The sequence below is a fragment of the Heloderma suspectum genome, chromosome 5 (assembly GCF_057233095.1).
Source record: "Heloderma suspectum isolate Gila_16-S chromosome 5, 16-S_ref, whole genome shotgun sequence".
NCBI classification, from domain to species: Eukaryota; Metazoa; Chordata; class Lepidosauria; order Squamata; family Helodermatidae; genus Heloderma; species Heloderma suspectum.
The window spans coordinates 47,149,151-47,173,991 of record NC_139462.1 but is presented as its reverse complement, the minus strand read 5'-3'; the positions used below and the strand labels follow the sequence as shown (position 1 = coordinate 47,173,991).

The window sequence follows — 24,841 nt, the reverse complement described above, 5'->3', positions numbered from 1 at the left end:
CTGCCCCTAGCGCTCCGCCAGCGCCTTCTGCCCAGCCTCGGTATGTTCTGGCCCCCAACACTTCCCCCCACTGCCTCCATCAGGTGGACACATGCCCCCTTGCTCCTGCCCATCAGGCAGGCTACCCACCGCTAAAAACACAACAGAATCCCCCAGAAATTTAAAAACAACAACAACAATTAAAAATCCCCTTAAAAATAATGCCAGGCAGGAGTCCACAGTTGTGATAGTGGTGGTGGTGGTGGTGGTGCAGCAGCAGCAGGCCCAGCAGCAGCAGGTACGCCTCTTCCACGGTGGCAGCAGCTTCCCCTGCAGGCCTCAGCCAACCAGCTTATGTAGCCCCTCCAGGAAGGGGCAGGTGGAAGCAGCACAGCTGGCTCGGTACCTGGGGGCCTGGTCCTGCAGGGACTGGCAGTCTGCCAGGCAGAAGTCCACAGGGAAGGCCTGGTGGTGGTGGTGGTGGTGGTGGTGGCAGCAGCAGGCCCAGCAGGAGCAGGCACACCTCTTCCCTGGTGGTGGCAGCTTCTCCTGCAGGCCCTGGCTCTCCCAGGCCACCTCAGCCAGCCAGCTTATGTAGCCCCTCCAGGAAGGGCCAGGTGGAAGCAGCACAGCTGGCTCGGTACCTGGGGGCCTGGTCCTGCAGGGACTGGCGGTCTGCCAGGCAGAAGTCCGCAGGGAAGGCCTGGTGTTCTCATGTGTGCATCACTTTTGTTACCAGTCTGACACTGCATGTCTACTCAGAAGTCAGTCCCGCTGTGTTAGTAGGATTTACTTCCCAGCTAAGTGTGTATTGGACTACGGTCTTAATAATCTTTTCACTGTGTTTTGTCACATTTCTTCTTTCAGGTATGATGTGGTCTGAGTGCAAGGAGCTCTGGCTAGAAGGACCCCGGGAATATATTTTGCAACTGTGGAATGTTCTGGATTTTGGGATGTTATCTATTTTCATTGCTGCTTTCACAGCCAGGCTATTAGCATTTCTGCAGGCCACAAAAGCACAGCATTATGTGGACAATTACATTCAAGAGCCAGACCTCTCTGTGGTCACACTTCCACCAGACATAGAATATTTTACTTATGGTAAGTCCAAAGATGCTGCCATGTTTCTGGTGCATGAAAATGGCCAGTGTCCTTTTAAATAGGTTCTTTCACAATAAAGTTCTCTTAATCCTATATATAAGATTTCCCCATGTGCATCATCTTAGTTTACTCTCAGCTTAGTGTGCACTAAATTTTTGGTGCACTTTACCACTTTAATTTTCAGAAGGCAGCACAAGCTTAAAAACTAACTGGAAAAATTATTAAAATAAGTGCAATGAAATTTTCTAAGTAGTTTTACAAGTAGTTTTACAGATATTTTATTTCTTGAAAGCACAGTGAAAAATGGCTAAAATAACCAAGTGTCTCATGTCATTTCTTTTAGCTCGAGATAAATGGCTCCCATCTGATCCTCAGATCATATCGGAAGGTCTTTATGCAATAGCTGTTGTGCTTAGCTTCTCTCGGATAGCTTATATTCTACCTGCAAATGAGAGTTTTGGCCCATTGCAGATTTCACTTGGAAGGACTGTTAAAGACATTTTCAAGTTTATGGTCCTTTTTATTATGGTATTCCTTGCATTTATGATTGGGATGTTCATATTGTACTCCTACTATCTTGGAGCCAAAATGAATGCAGCTTTTACTACGTAAGTAAAAAGTTTATGCAAAAAGGACAGAATTATTTTTGCCCCCTCTTTCTGATGCAGTCAGCTGGAGGTTTGCATTAAGGATTGGTTTATACATCTATCTACATCACAATGTCTGTTCACTCAGGTCCTTGGGATGGATTTAGATCATGGTGCCTTATAGAGTTACATAGGCAAAAATAGGCAGGTCCCTGACCCAAGCAGATTACAATCTAAAATAAACAATGATGAAAAGCAACAGAGGGAAGGGGGAGACAAGTGTAAGGTAGGTTGAATGAAAGGAATTCATTTCATTGCTGAATGAATGTTGTCTGTATCATCTTACTGTGCAGTTACATTCTGCATTACCAATCCCTCCGCAGCCATTGGTAAATCCAAGAAAGCAGAAACATGGTCATGCTGGACTCAACAGATTGGTCAGAAGCTACAGATGTCTTCTCACATGCTACAGGCTCTGTGGAAAGTTTTAAATGGCCACTGTGCCATTGCGCTGGTTATCTGAAATCACTCATCATGACTTTCAATGGAAACTTTGAACTAGTTCTATTGAAAAGCCTTGTGTTTCAGTGATGCAAAGCGATATGAAAGCTCAGGTTGCACTTTTTGCTCTGTAACGCCTGTTTCATACATGTTGCAATCTTCAGTTGCTGTTGCAGTCATTGAGTGATGGACATGTGTTATTTGAACTTGCCCTTATTCACAGTCCAGGCATCTTTACCTGAGTCCAGCCACTTCATATGTACAGATTCTTATGCCACTTCTGAATCACAGGTTGACTTGCTTTTATCCAACACTTAGTGTTCTGTTGGTTTGCATTTGTGGTCTCTGCTTGTTCCAGTCCTCCTGGATTAAAACATGTATAATATTGTGCCTACTGGGCACCTGGTCTGTCCTTAAAGTGATGATCACATGGTTCAGTTTCTAACATCTTTTCAGGTCCTACCACCTTTAATCCTTCCTTTTAAATGTATCCATGCTTCCCCAGCTTCCAAATTTGTTCTCTATACTGTTCATTTATTTATTTGAGATAATTACAGGCTGGCTTTTGGTGCAAATGTCCTCACAAGTCAGCTTCCATAAATAATAAAATCCAATATGCAAAATCAACATTTCAAACAACAAAAATCTGTCATATCAGGCCATCATTGTTCCTAATGGAGGCTGATGGGATTTGTCCAGTAAATTTGTATAATTCTGTAACTACACGCAGCATAATAAAGTCAAAGTTTAAAAACATTTTAAAATAACCACAGGCCTTAATTATCACACACATTGGCTATAATCCAAAATAATCAAACATACTTAAGTCCATTAAGCTTAATGGGCTTCAGAGCACATGGCAGTCTGGAATGGATTCAGGATCTGTCTTCCATGAATAGAAGAGCTCCTTCCCTGTTCTAGCAAGGAGGCATCCATGATGGGTTATGTCTCCCACTGCCCAGGGCAAGGCAGGGAGCATGTAACCAGGCTTTGCCTAGTCCTTCTGTTTGGCTTCTCCTCTCTCCATGTCATTCCCTGCGTTCTGAGTGGACCTCTGCTCAGGGAGTGCTCCCACTGACGAGAAGAAATGCTGGATCTAAATTTCTGTTTTCTTTGTTTCGTTATGGGTGTACATACTCATGTCTTATAACAATAAGCACCACTTGACTCGGGAAAGGCAAGTTGTTGGGAGAAAGAATATACCCTTTCTTTCTTGAAGCCTTTGCTGTTGGTTTTTGAGATCTTGCCATTTTTCTTTCTTAAATAAGTAGCTAATCTAAGCTGTAAAGCTGCATCCTAGCGTACAAGGATATAAAAATGGCAACATTCAACTTTCCCATGTCAAATTTAATTCTCTTAATGCAGCTCAGCAGCCTCAAACGTAATTGACAATATGCAAAAAAGAAAAAAAGACACAGTGGAATAAATTCCTCTCTGAACACAGCTTCTGTTGTGTGCATCTCATTTTGATTAAATCTCTGCACTGGAATCTTTGAATCTTCTATGATTTTTTTAAAAATCTAATTATCACATAGAAGTATTTATATTAGAATTCATTAATGTTCTGTTCTTCCATGCAGAGTTGAAGAAAGCTTTAAGACCTTGTTTTGGTCAATATTTGGTTTATCGGAGGTCGCATCAGTTGTCCTCAAATATGATCATAAATTTATCGAGAATATCGGCTATGTGTTGTATGGAATATACAATGTAACAATGGTTGTGGTTTTACTCAACATGCTGATTGCCATGATCAACAGCTCATACCAAGAAATTGAGGTAGGCTTCAATACTTTCTCCTTTATTTTGGTTTTAAACCCCCCCCCCCAGTTCTGTATATATTTTTACTATTGCACAACTTACCATAAAAATAATTGTTTGGATCCTAAAGTAAGAAAACTTACAGCACAATCCTATACATGTCTACTCAGAAGTAAGTCCCATTGAGTTCAGTGGGGCTTACTCCTAGGTAAATGTGTATAGGATTGCAGTCTTAGGGAAGTTCACAGAAAAAAAAACTTCCAGTCCTCTCCTCCCCCTGCACCCCCTAAAAAGCGTCTCTGGAGGGTTGGTGGGCCTACCTGAACAGGGGTTTCTGAGGGAGGGGAGAATCATCCAAAATTTGGGAGACCTTTACCTGGTGGTTTGCAGGCAGGGGGCCTTCCACCTTCTGCAGAAGTTTTCAAGCGGATCGGATACACTGGAGATGGGCAACCTTCCTTCTGTGAACTTCCTTAAGTTAACTGTTGGGATCCAAGCCAGGTTGTTTCAAAATAATTTATTTCATTGTATATGGGTTCAGTTTTCTAGTAATGTATAACTATTCTGTCAAAAGCTGATATACATGGGAACAACTTATTTAGAACTTGTTTACAGAGCACTGCAAACGTGTTAGCATATGATTCTGACTGAAATACTTCAGAGATGTTTAAAGCAGTTGAAATATTGTAGCTTTAAGGCACTTTTAATTAGTGTGTGAGCCTGAAAACTTCATAGGATATTGCTATTTGAGGTGGTACCATAGTAAGTAAGCAAACGGTTGTAAAATTATTCCAGCCAAATTTAAGACAGCACACTTTGATTAATATTTGTCGGTCTTTCTAACTGGTTTTGTTGTTACCTTGCTAATCAAAATTGCTACAGCATAGGTAGCTCCCCTAGGATATTTTCTCAAACCTATTGTCCTTTCTTTTGGAAAAAGATCTTGTTAGCTAAGGGAGCAATCTTATGGCTGCTAGTCAATGGCTAGACGGCCATAGGATATCTGGTTTTCCAGGAACCACACTTCCCCCACTTCTGCGGTGCCTCACAGCCAGCGTGGAAAAGCCCTGTGCTCCGCACTCGCAAAAGGAGCGGCCAAAATGGGGTGTTCCCGGGGGGGCATTCCAGGATGGGGAGGGTGGAAATGCCTGTATGACACATCCAACATGTTGTACGGCAGCCTACTCCCCTGCTCTGCCCTCCCTTAGCTAGACAGATGCAATCAGCTGTCTAACCGAAAATGCAGGACAGGAGAAGTGTTGAGGGAACGATCCCCTTCATGCTTCTCCTGCCCTGTATTGGATAGGTGGCCACCTATCTGCATAGGATTGTGCCCTTAATCTTGTAACTTAATTTTAGTTATTTAATACATTTATGAATTACATCCTCCACCTAATATATGAAGGGGGCCATAGTCTGTGATATTTCTGTGCCATGCCCAAATATGTACAAGGTAAGTACCATAGTCTTCCTAGCTTTGCTATACTAATTTAACAATTGTAGTGGGGAGAAAAATCCCTGGTCCCAAATGAACCCAAAATTAATACATTAACACTTCTAGTTTCACACAAGAGTCTCCCTTGACATTTTCTGTTGAATAATGGTGACTTAGAGAGCCCTGCACGATTAAGAGCTAAACTACACACCAGGGTAAATATGTATTGTGCAAATGATCCTAACTTTCCACTGTGCATGTGACGCCGTAATAGGTCTCACACGTGGGTATGGGAGGTTTAAAGCTTCTCACCTAGTTGCTTGACCGCTAATGTTGCCCCCCTGTGCAGAGGCTAAACAGAGAAAGAATTGGCACCAATGGTTCCCCTTCTTTTTAGTCCCCACCCAGCAAGGGGGGATTTAGGGGGGAAAGGAGCTTGATGGAAAGGTTTAAAGCAGGGGGATTTAGAGGGGAAAGGTCCTGATTCAAATTGGGGCCCCATGTGCTTACTTGAAGGTAAAAAGAAAGTTAGGATTATCTGCACATTACATGTTTAGTGTAGCATGTAGTTTAGCTCTAAAATGCTCTCCAGGTGATTTCTGAATGTTGCCATATTTCGTGTCGGATTTATGTGACTTTACTTGTTTGCAGAGAGACCAACCTGTTTGTCCTATGTAGAGACATATTACATTGGAGAATGAGCAAGTTCAAATGCCCCTGATGGTATGGCTGATATTATTAGGTCCTGCATTTCTTATATAGATATAGGGACAGAGTTGGCAACTGGGTGTGTTGCAGGTACAGGGTTGGCATCAAGCAGCAGGGTATGTACTGTTGGGTATGTACTGAGGCCCTCACCCCAGCAGGGGGTCCATTGCTGACCCCACAGCCCCTTGGCCCTTCTCCACCTTCTTGTTGCTGCCTGTTAACCTGCCCTCTCCAAGCCTGCAAGCAGGGACAAGGGCAAGAAGAATGATCAGTAGTTCTAACTTAGCTTGCAAGGGCCAGGGAGCTGACACTATGGCACATTACTGTTGGTGAGTAATCATTTTTTAATAGGGGGATATCTGTAAGTGAGGTCAGGTCTGTGTGAGAAACTTGTCCACCCAAGGTCAGCTGTAGGTGATTGATAATACATTGGAATGATTGTAGCCGGGAGCTATAGTTGACAACAGGTGCTGGTCTGTCTCTTTCTCTTCTGGGCCTGTTCTCTATTGGCTACTCCCAGGTATGAGTCTGGCTTTGTCAATCTGTTCCCTCACTTCACTGGGTGAGTACTGTCCTTTTAAGAATGCCTGATGTGATCCTCCAGGTGTAAATCCCTCAGTGATAAACTGGTACAAATGTGGTTATAACATAGGCCATCCATCCCCAACCTGGAGCCCTCCAGTTGTTTTGGACCACAACTTCCAGCATTTCTGGCCAAAGGCCATGCTGGCAGGGGCTGATGGGAGTTTAAATCCAAAACATCGGGAGAGCAGCAAGATGGGGAAGGCTGCTATAGATAATGGATTGTGTGCTTTGCTCGCAGTGGCAGCTGGAAGTGTGTAGCTATCTGTTGTAGTTTGTGAGTTTCTTGTATGAGGTGTATATGCACATTGCCTTGTTGCACAGCTGTGTTCAGAAAGTAAACCTGCTGCAAGGACTGGTCCAAGGTCTCAGGTTCATAGCAGCATGGAACATATTGATGTCCTTTTAGAATTCTTCAAGGGTCTTTATATTTTCCATAAAGTAGAAATGACTTAGTAGCCCACTTCTGCTAACATTTAAATTAAAAATGCTGAGTGCTATGCACAATCTACATTAGCCTTTACTCTTTAAGCACTTACTTAGATTAATGACTGGTAGAGTGGCAAAAAATGTGTAGTGTAAGAGTGTTGTGATGACTAAACTGCATTGCTAAGATTCTTTGTTCAACATGCCATATAAGCATTTTTCTGCTTACCATATTTAAAGCTTGAATCTAATCTTAGATGCACATTAGGAACACACTGATGTTTATCCTAAACCATCCAAGGATGGACACCTGAAGGATGCTGGATATGCAAAAAGCCTAGGACTTTATCTTAAATTAACACAAGTCCTTAATTTACTGACAGCATATTTTATCTACTAGAAAGCTTTTTATTTTGGATTTAGCAGGATGGCACAACACGGCACTAAGGAATTTAATCAGTTCATTCTGGATGTTTTCTAAGCAAGGTGCAGTAACGTAAGGATAAGCATATATTCTGCATGTAAAGAAGATGCAGGAATGTTTGGCAAAAATGTTTAATCTTTAGAAACCCTTCCTGAGCGGTAGCTTTCTTTAAAATGTATAGTATTCAAAATAAATGAAAATGTTATACATGCACTGGGAAATTCTAAGACGCTTAACTCTGCTTTAAGAGTGATTGTCAGTGCAATCCTATACGTGTCTACTCAAAAATAGATCTCATTGGGTTCAATGGGACTTAATCCTAGGCGAGTGGGTGTAGGATTGCAACCTAAGTGCACAATCCTATGCATGTGTAGACAGAAAAAAATCCTACAACTCGCAGCATTCCTCAGCTACCATGGCTTGCTGGGGAATGTTGGGAGTTGTAGGACTTTTTTCTGTCTAATCATGTATAGGATTGTGCCTTTAATGTGTATTTTATTTTATTGATTAGATTTTTATCCTACCCTTTCTCTTAGGAGTTTGGTGCAGCACACATAGCTCTTTCCCCACCCTCTTTTATTCGCACAACAGCCCTGTGAAGTAAGTTAGGCTGAGAGAGAGTGAGTGGTCATCCAGTGAGCAGAGCGTCATGGCTGAGTGGGGATTTGAACCCGAGTCTTCCCAGTCCTAGTTCAGCAGTCTTACTACCATACCACACAATCTTTTCATGTGTGGCGAACAATGAAGTTTTCTAGTGATGAACTTTATAATTTCCTCAGCTCAGTTTCCTCTGACGTCTATGAAAGTTGGGACATGTCCAAGTGACCTCTCATGTTCAATTATTTTTTTATTATTTGGATTTATAGGTCTCTGCATTTTACAATCAGCTGTCAAATGACAGTGTGAGTTTCTGTTCAGAACAATCCAGTTTTCAGACTGAGGGAATCTTCAAAGTAGTTTGTGTTACTTCATGGGAGACAGTTGTTCAAGGGAGTAAAAGTCAAAAATTCCACCAGCCATGGCTAAGCTCGTGGAAGTGTCTAAAAACCTCTTTGGATCCCATCCATAATCTGCGTTCTCCCAGTGCAAAAACAAACAAAAAACGTTTTTGAAGGTCTTATTCAGGGGCTTAAGAGATAGGGGTGGAAGAAGTCACAGACTGAAATTCCTTATTAGGAAGCAAGTCCTGCTTTATTCAGTGCATCTGGATAAAGATGTTGATGACTAGGGCTGACAGAATTGTGAAAAAGTGACAGACAGCAAATATTGAATGCCAACAGTTTGATAGCAAAAAGAGAAGCAGTATATAACTAGGATATTTGAAAGAAAAATGGGCATTTCTCTATTTCTGACATAGGATGACAGTGATGTGGAATGGAAATTTGCACGCTCTAAGCTCTGGTTATCATACTTTGATGATGGAAAAACCCTGCCACCTCCATTCAGTCTTGTACCAAGTCCCAAGTCTTTTATTTATTTCTTCATGAGGATCATTAAATTATTTAAGTGCAGGAGGAAAAGACTACAGAAGAATATGGAAATGGGAATAGGCAACTCGAAATCCAGGGTAGGTACAAACCAAGACACACGGTATTTTATGGAATGTTCTTCTTTGCTAATCATTTGCTATTCCTTGAACTGTAAGCCATTGTTTGCACTTAAGAGATACATATTGTTGATCAAGGTTTGTGGACTGTGCAGCACTGGAAGATAACCAAAATCTGTCTATACCATACCATATCACTTGGCTGAATAAATGTCTCATGTGTAAAAGATGGCTGGTGAGAGAACTACAAGCTGTATCTTGGAAAATAGGACATAATCCCACCACCACCACAATTGAGGAGTTGGATTCAGGATCTGCCTTCCGTTGACAGAAGCGTTCCACTCATGGAAGGTGCCTTTGGCCAGTTTTTGGCAGTGTCCCCTAATCCTCTGTGTAACATTTTCAAGGGGCTGGAGGGGCTGCTGTGGGGAGGAGGGGGCAGGGAAGTCTGCTTCCACCAACCAGTTGCACGTGACTAAATCTGGATCCAACCCGAGGTGTATATGGGACTATGTAAGAAAAATCAGACTATCTCACTTTTCAGCAAACCCTAAATCCTATACAGGCATTCTAAATCCCCAGCATGATGAGACAGAGTGATCAGCATAGTAGCAACCACCATTGTTGCCCTCCATTATTGCCAAGCTGGAGGGTGACTGTCTGCAGCAGGGAGTCAGGGCTGAAACTCAGAAGTAGAGCAGGCTCCCTGTTGCAACTCGTGGAGGGCAGCAAAGGCAGCAGCAGAGGGGTGTGGAGCTAGTGTGCTCATACCCAGTCTGAACAGTGGAGATTAATGTCTGAATAGGGCTTTTGTCATGCAGTGATGTGACATAGCTGCACGAGTTAAGATGACCAGGCCTTGTTACTGCAAGTGTGCTGTAATGTAGGTAGGGCTACAGATACAGTGCCATCGTGTTACTTCAGCTGAATGCTTCTGGGTGAAGGCTGATTAAATATTATTAGAGTAGTGAGCTTGATTTGGAAACCTTCTCATTCATTCAATTCAAATACACCATTTCTTTACAGGGTTAATATCTGATAAAACAAGTTTCCTAATCTCTGGAGTAGTTTTCTACTTTTTTTTTTAAGAGTTTTCTTTTAAAAAACAGATGATGGATGGATGAATGAATGAATGGTTGTAGATGCAGGGAGAAGGGAGTGGAATCACACCCAATGACTTCTGTGTGTTTGGCTGAATGTATGTAGAACCTCTTTTCATAAGTTTAGCTGAATGCTTGAAGGTTGGGAGAAGGGGCGCAGTCCCACTTCCCCCTCCATGCATTCAGTATATGAGTGGGTGGAATGAGCAACCCTTACGTCGGTTAATTAAATTGCAAATGCTAGAGCAAACTGGGTTTGTACAATGATGAGGAAGCAAAAACAGCTGTAAGATGTAACAACACAAAAAGGGAGCAGCTTTGTTGATTGGTCTTTATTTCTAACAAATGTTGATACTGAGTTTTTTTCAAGGGAATGAGTTCTTATATTTACTCTTCAGCAGTTCTAGACCCTTTTCCCTTGCAAAATATAACATATCTGAACATGTTGAGAAGAAAGACCAATTTATGCAGGAGTTTTCTTTTTGTGGGACCAAGCAGGGTTCCGAGGGATGTGCAGTGAATTCTCTTTGTTATGTTGTCTTCACCGTTCATTAATTTGCTCTCTAGGAGCCCCTCATTCCTGTTACCTCTTCCCATACCGCAGCAACAAAATATCTACACTGCTAACAAGAGGCTTTTACTACTGTTGTGAAGGATCATAAAGTGAGCATTAACAGTGAAAATAGCAAGCTCCTCTTCTGGCAGTGTAGTTTCACTTTGTTGCCGTATTCACTGTGCTGCCATTTATTTTAATATTAAAATTGTGTTTACTTCTGAACCCCTGCTTAGCCTGGCCAGGAGCTGCATGCATGGGAGCTATTAGCCAGTGCAAACCAGTCCTGAATTTGTTGAAGGGTGAAATACTTACCAGAAATACATATTATTCTTCATGATTCTGGTTTATTTACTTCCAAGATCCTTGAAGTTGTGAATAAATATATGCATAAGAGGCTGACAGAATCAAAGCTCAACTTATTTCTTCCAGAGTTTTATGCAGAAGAAAATACATTTCTGTAATCAGTAATAAAGTGATGTCAGATTATAGTTGCAAATTCCATGGAAGATATTCTAATATAGATTTATTCTTTCCTAGCTAAACCTCTTTTCCCAATCCAACTCAAGAGTTTTTGAATCACACAGCTTTAATAGCATTCTCAATCAGCCAACACGCTATCAGGTATGTAGTTATTGGACAGCTCATGCATGCATGACAGCTGAGAATGCATTGAGCCGGGGGTTGGACTCGATGGCCTTGTAGGCCCCTTCCAACCCCACTATTCTATGATTCTGTGATTGTCATTATGTGAATAAATGCTGAGTTTCCATGCTGCTGCTATGCTGGGTTGTCATAGTATGAGAAGAGAAGATTTTGTGGAATATCTGTTAATTGCTTGGCACAAGGATTGTGAGAAGGAACGATAGCAATGATTTTTTCCCCTGTGTTTCTTATTCACAGCTCTTGCATGAAACCCCCAAACTACTTTTTAAACTTGGAGGTTTGGGGCGGTTCTGTGACAGAAACTGCCAGGAGGGAAATGCTAAAGAAACATGTCAGCAAGTACATGGATGGTGTTGCTGCGTACCTCTGAAACACAGCACAATGGGCACTTGTTCATGAATGTTCAATCAATTAATTCAATTTATTTAGGGTGCAATCCAATGGCTTGTGCACTCACTGCTTGGAAGCCCCCGAACCTAGAGGCTTCCAATATATCTATGCCCTGCCAGGTTAAAGCTGGCAGGGTGGGAGGAGCAGTGGAGGCAGTCTTTGCCTCCCTGTCCTCTGATCTTTGCTTTTTTCTCTAGACAGGCTTTTCAGCCCATCTAGCCAGGGCGCTTTGGAGTGGGAGGGAAGGAGGCTGGAAGATAAATCGTATCCTGGACTCTCCCGTCTCCTCCCCTCTCTGCTCACTGGAATGCTTCATTTCCCCCTGTCTTTCAACTTTCCAACCTTGTAGAGGTAGCTGGCACAGTTCTCTCCACACCAGCTGTGGGGGTGGGTGGTTGGATCTCCAGCTCCCCCTTCTGAGGTCAGAGCACTGTCTCCAGCCTTGGACAGGGGAATTTGAGTCATTTGATGATCCCTGACATGCTCGCCTAGAGACCATAAGATTGCTCTCTTAGAACCATCATAATATTAAATGAATGATGGCATGAATTAAGCTGCAAAGCCTTATGATTCAGCTGATTAAAAACTGACACACAGGGGCTGAAAATGCAGAGTAAAATGTGCTTTTGATCTTCTTTCTCTATCCTATGGCTTCAAAGAATAATGGGTTCTAGAACTGAAAGAACATAAACCTATTATAATTATATTTATTATTATTATTAGCACCAATTGCATTGAGAACTGAACTACAGAAAAATATTTTAACAAAAGTTCAGAATGTGATATGGTCCATCTGAAAAAGATCAATGAGAAAAAGATAACACATGAATAATTTAAATACAAATCTGCATAAACAAACATATATTATTCAGATACGGTGATATGAAAATTTTTCCCATGCCCTTCTCTCTCTCTTTTACTGTTGATGCAAGTTTGACCTTGAGCCATGTAATACATGAGGTTTTTATTTCCTAAATTCAAATGCAGACTAGCTCTTTGGTGGCTGCTATAATAGAATACAAGGCAGGAATTTGAATTCTGATTGAGCTTGACAATTCTGACAGTAGTCCTTGAAAAAATTAATTTCTTCCCACCCACAAAATGTCCTAGGATATATGCATACCTTTTTTTTTGTTCAGTGGACAGGAGAGTCGCAAATGAAGCTGCAAAAACCTGGCAAAAACAACAACATCATGAGGTTGATCATGTTGACCCAGTGGCAGTTCTCCTTGTCTGTGACTTGATACAATCATGTCATGCTATGTGTGCCCCCCCCCCTTTTACAGATAGTCCTGCCTACATAGTTAACTGATGTGGACACCCTGTGGCTGGGGATCAAGAGTACACCCACCTGCTTCCCCAACTTTGTACTCCTGCAGTGCCTGTCCAGCTTGGCTACTATTTGTGGCATCTGGGAATTATCCCATCATAACCCAAAGTGGGAAAAGTAGACAGAGGACCTTGGCATGGAGTAGGAAGTACGATGACATGATGGTGCAGCTTATGTGTTGAGCTCAGCCTCAAAAGGAGAGGGAACCTGGCTAAAGAAAGAGGAGGAAGGTCAGTGAAAGGGTGGGACCAGATTCAGCCATTCTATGAGAGGGAATTACCCGCCTAGACGACTGGGGAGAGGCCGACCTTGTTCGGGCCCTTCCCATAAAGTAATGCAGAGGGGCCATCAGAAAGACCTATCCAGGCCTCAGACTGGGAAGAGTGCTGAAGTGGATGGAGAAAGACACTGAGAAGAGGGGCGGGGGAAGCAGTGATACCTGTCTGTGAACCTGCAAATAAAGATACCTAGGTGAAGACTGTACATACTTGCCCCTGAATTTTCCTTGTTACACTTTGGTCTCTGTAGGCCAGGTATCTTTGCAAACACTTGCCTCTGTTATACAAACCAATGAGAGCTGTGTAACATGAGATGCCATAATGTTGCCTCTGTTGGAGTCCTTGCCAGTTGCTACTTTGGTATTGGGATCATTACAAGTAGGACCTGCAACAAAACAGTATATCCTTACCCCACAACAGGGTTACATTCCTCAGGATACCATAAGCTGTAAAGGGCTCAAGCAAGTCATTCTGCTCTCTCATTTTTCTGTCTTTTCGAGCTGACACTCAACATTCCATGATTCTTGGAGAGCATTGAGCATGCTCCTTTGCGGGCTGTTTTGGGGGGAATTTTACCTCTTTTGGTGTTTTTTAAATTTGTTTTGTGTGTTTATTATTATTCATTAATGGATGTATACCCTTCCTTTCTACAAAAGTACACAAGGTAGCTTATGTAAAATAACCACAGTACAAAACAAAACAAAATACAAACTGAAAACGAAAGCAACTGTGGTTAAAAACAAGCCACAGTTTAAAAGTGGCAGATCACACACTTTAAGATCAGGAGCTGTGGAGTTGCAAGCTGATATTCTCCTCTGACTCACCTTCTGCCAGCCCTAACCAGGGCTCTTTCTTAAGTAAGATTTGATACCAGGGTTTGAGGATGCTTCCAGAGCAGCCACCTTAGTGTTAACTGAAGTTAATGTTAATCTTGATATAACCCAAAGCCATACTTAAGGCTGGCAGTGCAGGGAGAGTGTTGTGTGAGAGGGGAGGGGCTGGGGAGAGGCCGGGGGAGTGTGCAATCCCACGGTCCCCTCCTCGTCTCATAGTCTTTTCAGCAGTAGCCCCTCTATCATGGAATACCATCCTGAGAGGTCCATTTGGTGCCTCTTTTGGTATCTTTGCAGCACCTTTTTATTCTCTCAAGCTTTTTACCCCTGTTGTACTTCTGTTGCTCTGTTGTGTTTTAAGTCATTTTATCTCCTTGGTACTTTTAGATTTTCTTCTGGTGCATGTTTTAGTCTCTGCTGCTTTTAACTGATTGCTGTTTAATTGTTCTACAATGGATGCCATTGCAGAACCTCCTCTTCTGGCTCTTCCAGAGTGCTCATCCTGCTGTTCCCCTACCCTTGCCTTGCAAAGTCCCCAAAGCCATGCGAAATCAGATCTAAACTGGAAGCTTGCTCTCCGTTTTCTGGAGTAATTTATGCTGATATCTCCCTCTTTTTTCTTAGTGGTCCAATTTTGGCCACTCTTCTTTCAGGACAAGGGCACCGAGTTAGCTATTGGAGGGATTTTACTCAAAGTAGCCCCCCCCCCAAGGCTTCATGAATACTACAGTCAAATAAAAACCCAAAACCTTTTCTGACACCTTATGGTGAATGGGCTTGCAGCACTGAGAGGGAGCTAATCGTTTGCAAGGTTGTTATTGCAATATTTAAATGCAAAATAAATAAATATATGATGGAACATAAAACGAACCCTGATGGACAGAGCAAAGGCCTCTTTAGTCCCACATTCTGTTCCACAATGGCCAACCAGTTGCCCATGGGGAGCCTACAACCAGGACATGAATGAAATAGCACCCTCCCACTTGTGTTTCCCAGCAACTGGTATTCAGAGACATACTTTCTCTGATACTAGAGGAACTATATAGCCAGAATAACTTATTTATGTATGAAATTTATTATGCACTTTTCTTTATAAAATAATCCCAAAGCAAGGTATAAAACCGCTAAAACACAGTAAAATCCTATAATGTTGACCAATAAAACAAAACAGTAAAATTGGAGGGGACAGTAACACAGATAAACAACAGCACACAGTAGCTATAGAGAGCCTTATCCTCCATGAATTTGTCTAATCCCTGTTTGAAGCTATTCAGGTTGGTGGCCATCACATCTTGTGGAAGTAAATTCTATAGTTTCACTATATGCTGTGTAAAGTACTTCCTTTTATCTGTCCTGAATCTTGCACCATTCAGCTTGACTGAATGAACCTGGGTTTTCGTATTATGAGTGAGGGAGAAAACCTCCTTATCCACTTTCTTCAGACCATTCAGCGCTTACCTTGGTGGCCAGGCAACCAGTGGCGACCACACTGGCAGCATGCTAGCTCCTTGGATGGGAGAGGCCTCCCTGTATTCCCCCTCTTCTCCTGTACTTTATTTAAAAATGAAAGGAGCTTCAGCCTGTGTCTTGACAGTGAAGTATCAACTACAACTCCCATAATTGTAATCTACTGGCATTTTCAGATAAGGTGGCCATGTATTCTCTTTTAAAGAAGATAGTATTCTATTTGAAGGGCTGTCAGAGGACAGTTCTTTATTTGAAGGACCCTCTACTTGAAGGAGAGCCTCGTGTGGCGCAGAGTGGTAGGCGGCTGTATAGCAACCAAAGCTCTCCCCACGATCTGAGTTCGATCCCAGCGGAAGCTGGGTCCCAGGTAGCTGGCTCAGGTTGACTCAGCCTTCCAACCTTCCGAGGTCGGTAAAATGAGTACCCAGCTTGCTGGAGGGAAAGGTAGTAATGACTGGGGAAGGCAATGGCAAACCACCCCGCTATAGTCTGCCACAAAAACGCTAGCGCAAGCGGCGTCCCTCTAGGGGTCAGTAATAACCCGGTGCTTGCACAGGAGGAACCTTTTCTTTCCCCTTCCTGGATCACTGCCTTGTTGTGGCAAAGGGGCTTGCGTAACTCAGTGAAGCCATAAGCTATGCCGTGCAGGGCCACCCAAGACGGACAGGTCATGGCAGAGAGTTCTGACAAAATGTGGTCCACTGGAGAAGGAAATGGCAACCCACTCCAGTATTCTTGCCAAGAAAACCCCATGGAACTTATCACAAGGCTAAAAGATATGAGGCCGGAAGATAAGCCCCTCAGGTTGGAAGGTGTCCAATATACTACTGGGGAAGAGCAGAGGGTATTTCCAAGTAGCACCAGAAAGAGTGAAGCGGCTGGGCCAAAGCCGAAAGGACACTCAGCTGTGGATGTGTCTGGTGGTGAAAAGAAAATCCGATGCTGTAAAGAACAATATTGTTTAGGAACCTGGAATGTAAGATCAATGAATCAAGGTAAGCTGGAGGTGGTCAAACATGAGATGGCAAGATTGAACATCGACATCTTGGGCATCAGCAAACTCAGATGGACAAGCATGGGCGAATTTAATTCAGGTGACCATCATATCTACTACTGTGGGCAAGAATCCCTTAGAAGACATGGAGTAGCACTCATAGTCAACAAAAGGGTGGGAAAAGCAGTACTGGGGTACAATCTTAAAAACGATAGAATGATCTCAGTATGAATCCAAGGCAAACCATTCAACATCACAGTAATTCAAATCTATGCCCCAACCACTGAGGCTGAAGACGCTGAGGTTGATGGGTTCTATGAAGACTTACAACACCTTCTAGAACTAACACCAAAAACAGATGTCCTCTTCATCATAGGGGATTGGAATGCTAAAGTAGGAAGTCAAGATATCACCGGGATAACAGGCAAGCATGGCCTTGGTGTACAAAATGAAGCAGGACAAAGGCTAATAGAGTTTTGCAAAGAGAACATGCTGATCATAGCAAACACTCTTTTCCAACAGCACAAGAGGCAACTCTACACATGGACATCACCAGATGGTCAATATCGAAATCAGATTGATTATGTCCTTTGCAGCCAAAGATGGAGAAGCTCTATACAGTCAGTCAAAACAAGACCTGGAGCTGACTGTGGCTCAGATCATGAGCTTCTTGTTGCAAAATTTCAGCTTAAATTGAACGTCGGGAAAACCACTAAACCATTCAGGTACGACCTAAATCATATCCCTGATGAATATACAGTGGAGGCGACAAATAGATTTCAGGGATTAGACCTGATAGACAGAGTGCCTGAGGAACTATGGACGGAGGTCCGTAACATTGTTCAGGAGGCAGCAACTCAATCCATCCCAAAGAAAAAGAAATGCAAGAAAGCAAAGTGGCTGTCTGAGGAGGCTTTACAAGTAGCTGAGGAAAGAAGGGAAGCGAAAAGCAAGGGAGAAAGGGGAAGATATATCCAACTGAATGCAGAGTTCCAGAGAATAGCAAGGCCATTAACAAGAAGGCCTTCTTAAATGAACAATGCAAAGAAATCGAGGAAAACAATAGAATGGGAAAGACTAGAGATCTCTTCAAGAAAATCAGAGATCTCAAGGGAACGTTTTGTGCAAAGACGGGCATGATAAAGGACAAAGAAGGCAGGGACCTAACAGAAGCAGATGAGATTAAGAAGCGGTGGAAAGAATACACAGAAGAACTATACAGGAAAGATCTTAATGTCCCTGATAGCCATGATAGTGCAGTCACTGAACTTGAGCCGGACGTCCTAGAGAGTGAAGTCAAGTGGGCCTTAGGAAGCATTACTAACAACAAAGCTAGCGGAGATGACAGAATTCCAGCTGAGCTATTTAAGATCCTAAAAGATGATGCTGTTAAAGTGCTGCACTCAATATGCCAACAAATCTGGAACACTCAACAGTGGCCACAAGACTGGAAAAGGTCAGTTTACATTCCAGTTCCAAAGAAGGGCAACGCCAAAGAGTGTTCAAACTACCACACAATTGCGCTCATTTCACATGCCAGCAAGGTTATGCTCAAAATCCTACAAGCTAGGCTTCAGCAGTATGCGAACCGCGAACTACCGGAAGTACAAGCGGGGTTTCGAAGAGGCAGAGGAACTGGAGATCAAATTGCCAAGTTTCGCTGGATCATGGAGAAAGCAAGAGAATTCCAGAAAAACGTCTATTTCCGCTTCATTGACTACGCTAAAGCCTTTGATTGTGTGGATCACAACAAACTTTGGCAAATTCTGAAAGAGATGGGGGTACCAGACCACCTTACCTATCTCCTGAGAAACCTGTACGAGGGTCAAGAAGCAACAGTAAGAACCAGACATGGAACAACCGATTGGTTAAAATTGGGAAAGGAGTACAACAAGGCTGCATATTGTTGCCCTGCTTATTTAATTTATATGCAGAGTACATCATGAGAAACGCTGGGATGGATGAATCACAGGTCGGAATTAAGATTGCCGGGAGAATTATCAACAACCTCAGATACGCAGATGATACCACCCTAATGGCAGAAAGCGAAGAGGATCTCAAGAGCCTCTTGTTGAGGGTGAAAGTGGAGAGTGCAAAAGTTGGTTTGAAACTCAACATTAAAAAAATGAAGATCATGGCCTGTGGCCCCATCACTTCCTGGCATATGGAAGGGGAAGAAATGGAAGCAGTGACAGATTTTATTTTCTTGGGCTCCAAGATCACCGCAGACGGTGACTATAGCCATGAAATTAAAAGACGCTTGCTCCTTGGGAGGAAAGCTATGGCAAACCTAGACAGCATAGTAAGAAGCAGAGACATCACCTTGCCGACAAAGGTCCGTCTAATCAAAGCTATGGTTTTCCCAGTAGTAACGTATGGCTGTGACAGCTGGACTATAAGGAAGGCTGAGCGCCGAAGAATTGATGCTTTCGAATTGTGGTGCTGGAGAAGACTCTTACGAGTCCCCTGGACTGCAAGGAGGTCAAATCAGTCAATCCTAAAGGAAATCAACCCTGAGTGCTCATTGGAAGGACAGATACTGAAGCTGAAGCTCAAATATTTTGGCCACCTAATGCAAAGAGAAAACTCCCTGGAAAAGACCCTGATGCTGGGAAAGATTGAAGGCAAAAGGGGAAGGGGACGGCAGAGGATGAGATGGCTAGATAGCATCACTGATGCAATGAATATGGACTTGAGCACGCTCCGGGAGAGAGTGCAGGACAGGAAGGCCTGGCGTGCTATCGTCCATGGGGTCATGAAGAGTCGGACACAACTGAACGACTCAACAACGACAACAACTACTTGAAGGGCTATTCAGTCCAAGTCCAGTTTATCTTTAAACCAAACTTGAAGAGCTCTTCAAATAGTGGCCTTTCTGGAGAATCATAAAAACAGAGAGCTGAGGCCTCAAAGTTGCCCATTAATACTTGCCATCTAGACAGTGCCCTACTTGATTTCTTACATACTTTAATTGTCAAACTTAAGAATATGGAAGGGGCTATGATTTTGAAATTATGGTTTTACTGTTTGCTTTTATTTTTATACAAAATGTATGAAACACTTTTTCAATAAAATGTGGTTTTAAAAAAAGATTTTAAGGGCTTGTGGTATAATGACTGGGTCTTCTCGCTGCACTAAAAAATTTTTGAAAGTGAAATACTTGACTGCCTTAAAATTGGTGGCTGGTTCCAAGGGACACACTTTTGGAACTTACATTCTGATCACCTTTACTCAGAATTAAGTCTCACTGATTTTTATGGGATTTGTGTTCATATACGTGTGCTTAAGATTGCAATCATAGGCTGGTGGGATAATGACCTGATAAGCAATTGCTTTTTTCTCCAACAGCAAATAATGAAGAGACTTATAAAACGTTATGTTCTGAAAGCACAAGTGGACAAGGAGAATGATGAAGTCAATGAAGGTAAGAGCCACTGCAGACTCATTACTCTACTAGTACAATAGAAGGACTCTAAATGCCATACATAAAAATGTAGCTACTGAGTCAGACCACAGCATAGTAACTAGTATACTACAGTAGATGTTTTAGCAGACGTCTGGAGCAAACCATAGAGCAATTGTAGATTAATTTTCCTTTGTTTATTTTTCATTTTTGGAGTACTAAGGATTAGCAACAAACCAAGGTGTGCTTAATACCACTGACATTATGTGGAATACTTTATGCCTAGATGTAGATAGTTCTGAGGATCATACTTAAACATGTAGTTTTCCACAACTATTTGGTCTCGTGCTGCACCAGCTCAGTTCTGCATATCCATCCAGAAAAAGAAAGAACCAAAAGATTTTTTGTGCAGTGTGTTCTCAACTGTAGACCAAATATTTTGTGCTGTTTCTTGCAATATAATTGTTTTTCTTCTAACCATAAACACCCTCCCTCTCCATAGATACTTCTATGAAGATGAAGGAATGCAATGGCAGAATGATAGGCTCAATATTGTTTCTGCAAATTATAACATTCCAAAACCTAGGATGAAATATGAAATAGGGACTAACTAGCTGCTTCAGGAAAAAAAGTAACAATCCTACTGTATACTGCAGCTTCTGATCAATATCCAATATATAATATAGGGTCTTCCCCCCCAACACAAAACCACAAATATGAGTCAGTTTCAGTGGGGCTATTCACACAACATGACAAGCCACTGGTGTGGCTGCGGCATGTGCGTGGTGTGTGTGGCCACCAGTTTGAATGAAACTCCCACTTGGAGGTTGTTGTGTGAACCTGGCAAGCGTGGGTTATGTGAAGATTAAACAACTCTCACATAACCCATGGTCTGTTTTAGAGTTATGCAAGGGTTGATTAACCCTTTCTTTAGCCCCACATGGAGGGGCGGAAGTAGCTGGGTGGGAAGGTATAACTGACCCCCCCACACACACACACACACTCATGTGTGGTTGTCCCAATCTAGGTTGGGGTCCCATGAGTTTACTTGAGAATAAAATAAAATGTCGCTACACATTTAAAATAGCATCCAATTTAGCCCTGACCTTAACGAAGTTGAGAAAAATCAGTGAGCCTCTTCAAATTCAGGTTTGACACCCTAGCTGAAAAGATTAATGGAGTGAATTAAGTTTCTTGAGATTAGGGACCCTTGGAAATAGGGAAATGTACTATTGAGTGGAAAGCCTTATCAATGTAATAAAATAAAAAAATAAAAAATTGAAATAAAAATTAAAAGTGCACACCAGCATGGCCCCTTTGAATGATAAAATATACCCCCTTCCTTTCCTGGAAGCGGCAGTAGCAATGCTGACAGGGAAAGGGTGAGGAGGAGTAAAGTTTTCCGTAACCATTTCAGCTTCACTGATTAGCAGACAAGGAAGACTGTGAAGGAAACCTGCGTCAGTGAAGCTGACAAGACTTTCTACTCACACTTCCATAGAAGGAGTGTATATAAGAGAGTGATTGTAAATCGACCTTCCTGTATGGCCATCAGTTTGGCTGAAAAGTTTGATACAGGCATATTTAAAATTGCATTTCTGTCTGACACAGACAGAAAATGATTCAGGTGAAATTTTAAGATGGCTCTGCAGGCAGCCATTTCATATACCATTAGATTAGAGGCTTAGATTAGAGCCTTTAGCTACAATAAATAATTTGTTAGGGATTCATATTTTGAGCTAAAGTTGCTATCCATAGAAGCTCCTCAATAACAAAATAACCACTCAGAGGTCTAGGCTGTGAGAAAGAGATCCTTGCTGCTTTGGCCCCAAGGCAAATCCTCAGGATCATCAATGTGGCTCAAAATTCATGAATATGAGTAGAGGAGGAAACAAACCCTGGGGTTCTTTTAGTTGTTCTCTTGTTGTAGGATATATGATGCACATGATTTTCCTCTAAAATCCCATGAGCTAAATTAAAATTCTATCAGCAAATACAGAGGATAACAGTTGCATATTAATGCTATGAACTACTTCTGTAGAGCTGTAATCTTAGAACTGCTATATTTTGGAATCAGTCAAAAGAAAGTTGAAGAGAAAGCAGATAAACATTAAACCTCCAAATTCCAGCAGTAATAACTTTTAGAAACATCCACGTGAATTGAATTCACTTCGAAAAGTAGCTGATAAAAAGAAAATATACATGATTTAAGTGTCCTGGGGTGTTGACTTGCCATAACATATGAGGAGTGTGTTCCTGTTCCTGTACAACAAATACAGGAAATACAGTGAACAATTATTTGACATTTTTGGTATAGGAATATATATACTGTAGCTGAGCTGGAAAAAATATCTTATATTTAGCTTTTTAAAAGCTTATTACTCACAGTGCCAGCTCCAGGATTTTGAGGGCCCTTGGGCGAGGCACCCTCAGTGGGCCCACTCCCTCAGTGAGTCTACCTTCTCACCACCATTGTCATCAGCTGCTCTTGCTCCTAACCCTTTCTCATCATTTCTACTACTTGGTTGCTTGATAGCCAGAAAGCCAGTGGCATTTACTGCTCCTCCTCCTCACCACTAGTGTTGTCAGGGCCAGAGTGAGGGACAATTGAACAAGAATTTTACAGTGGAGAAGAGGAGGAGCAACTCCAGGGAGTTCTCATCAGTGGGCTTCTGCTGGAGTGTGGATTCTCCACAGGTGCCTGACCATGCTTACCTTTGACGCTGGCCCTGATTACTTGCATACATCTTCTGAAAACCACAAAAATCCCTGCTAAAGGCAAACCTTTAAAAAATGGGCCATCTATATTTGTTTCAATCCAGTTTCAGATATCTTGTTAGACCATTGTTGAGAACTTCAAATTTTTGGTCTTCCTGTGAATTATTGTAAGAACTACAATAGAAGGATACTTCAAATATTCTTAAACTGTGTTAACAGCTGTGTCTTTTTATTACTTAATAGGTGAATTAAAGGAAATTAAACAAGATATTTCCAGTCTTCGCTATGAACTTCTGGAAGACAAGTCTCAAGCAACAGAGGAGCTGGCAATTCTCATACATAAACTCAGTGAGAAACTCAACCCAAATATATCGAGATGTGAATGATCTTAAATGACATATTCTTATTTAATCCCTGGATTTTGACCATAGCACAAGTATTGGCAATAATATTTCTGAGTGACTTATACTTGAAAATTGTATTGTAGATTTTTAGCACTAAATAACTTTATGTACAGCTTTGTTTGAAATACGGTCTTAGAAAATTTTATGAATTCACATGCAAAAAATCAGTTTATTTAATGCGTATTATAAAGTGTATTTTGCATCTATTTAATACAGTACAGTTGTATCTAAACAATCTTGCATTGCTAATAGTTTTCTCAATATAATGAATATTCTTTGCACTGAAGAAAGGAAAACCAGCACTGTAGACTCAGGCTGCAATCTTAAACCTGCTTACTAGGGAGTAAACACATTTAGGAGTGTACTGCATATCTGTCCTCCATCATGCTGGTGTGAACAGAGTTCTGTGGAATGTAGTAACTAAAATGCAGCCAGCCCATGAAGGATTACTTGAAAAGATCCAGCCAAAGTTAAGCATGTTTAACTCCCGTTGATTTCATTGGCATGTGCTTTCTAAATTGAAAGCAATGAGTTGGATCCAAGCATTATCATGCTTACAGTAGACCCACTGAATTGTATAGGACAAATTAGTCATGACAAACTTAAGTTCCATTGATTTCAATGGGAGTACCCTAACAATGACTAACTCTGGATCCAACCCAATGAATGCACAGTCCAAGCCCATGCATGTTTACTTAGAAACAGACCCTTAAGTTAAGTTTATTTTATTTTAATAAAATAGTGGGTTTTATTCCCTAGTATGGGTGCATGGGACGGAAGCCTTTTAAGTGATACACTTTCACTGGATCCCACCCCTTTATTTATCACCTTCCTTAAAGAAAGAAAAAAGCCAAGGCATGGGCAACGGAATGTTTAACAGTGGAGATAAAACTATGGCTATAATATTAATAATGCTGTTACATATAGGTATGTATGTATATATGTGTGTGTGTGTATATATGTGTGTGTGTGTGTATATATATATATATATATTGCATCATACTTGCTTTCAGAATAAACAAGTTTTTTTTTAACTTTTAACTAATGTGAGCTGTCAAAATATACATTTTCATGTGGTGAAGATGTTTTTTTTTAAATTTAAGATACTATGCAGGGCTGATATTTTGTTACATTGTTCTAAATAATGCCTCTGATGCTTACTTGTTAAATAAAATATTCATACTTTATTGACTCTTGTTTTTAATACTGTAACTGGATTTAGGTTAGGGTGTGTGAATAAGATATTAGAAAGATCCTTTTGTTCATTTAATCACTTGAAAGTAATAAACATACAACTAAGATATACATCTTTAAGATGTCATAAGAAATAACTAATTGGTATTAAATCTTATGCATACAGCTTGATACATGGTAAACCAGGGAGTATCCATAAAAGTTTGTCACACTTACAAAATCCTCTTTTAATCTCTTCTGCCCCTCATGTCACAATGCACTGCTTTAGTACAAGTATGTTGTACAAATTTGACACTCCCAATACAGATCTTTAATTCCTACATATTTACTAAAAATAATTATACCTCACTACCTTATATTACATGCAAGAAATACAAATGTTATTGATAAAGATAGGTCACTGAAAATGAGTACCAAGAAACATTTTTACTCTTTCCAAAAACCCATCAGAAATAAAGCTTATT

General features: G+C 41.5%; 1 protein-coding gene across 1 annotated transcript in view; it reads left to right on the top strand.

The window, feature by feature from the left end:
- The window catches only part of TRPC3 (transient receptor potential cation channel subfamily C member 3), a 72,770-nt gene extending 48,401 nt beyond the window's left edge, over nucleotides 1-24,369 (top strand). Inside the window, exons 6-12 of the mRNA XM_084860262.1 lie at nucleotides 847-1,080; nucleotides 1,424-1,688; nucleotides 3,749-3,944; nucleotides 8,859-9,068; nucleotides 11,241-11,324; nucleotides 20,007-20,082; nucleotides 23,023-24,369. Coding sequence (XP_084716388.1) covers nucleotides 847-1,080; nucleotides 1,424-1,688; nucleotides 3,749-3,944; nucleotides 8,859-9,068; nucleotides 11,241-11,324; nucleotides 20,007-20,082; nucleotides 23,023-23,165 — 1,208 coding nt within the window. The 3' untranslated portion in view covers nucleotides 23,166-24,369. The remainder of the gene's footprint in view (nucleotides 1-846; nucleotides 1,081-1,423; nucleotides 1,689-3,748; nucleotides 3,945-8,858; nucleotides 9,069-11,240; nucleotides 11,325-20,006; nucleotides 20,083-23,022) is intronic.
- Nucleotides 24,370-24,841: the final 472 nt, after the last annotated feature.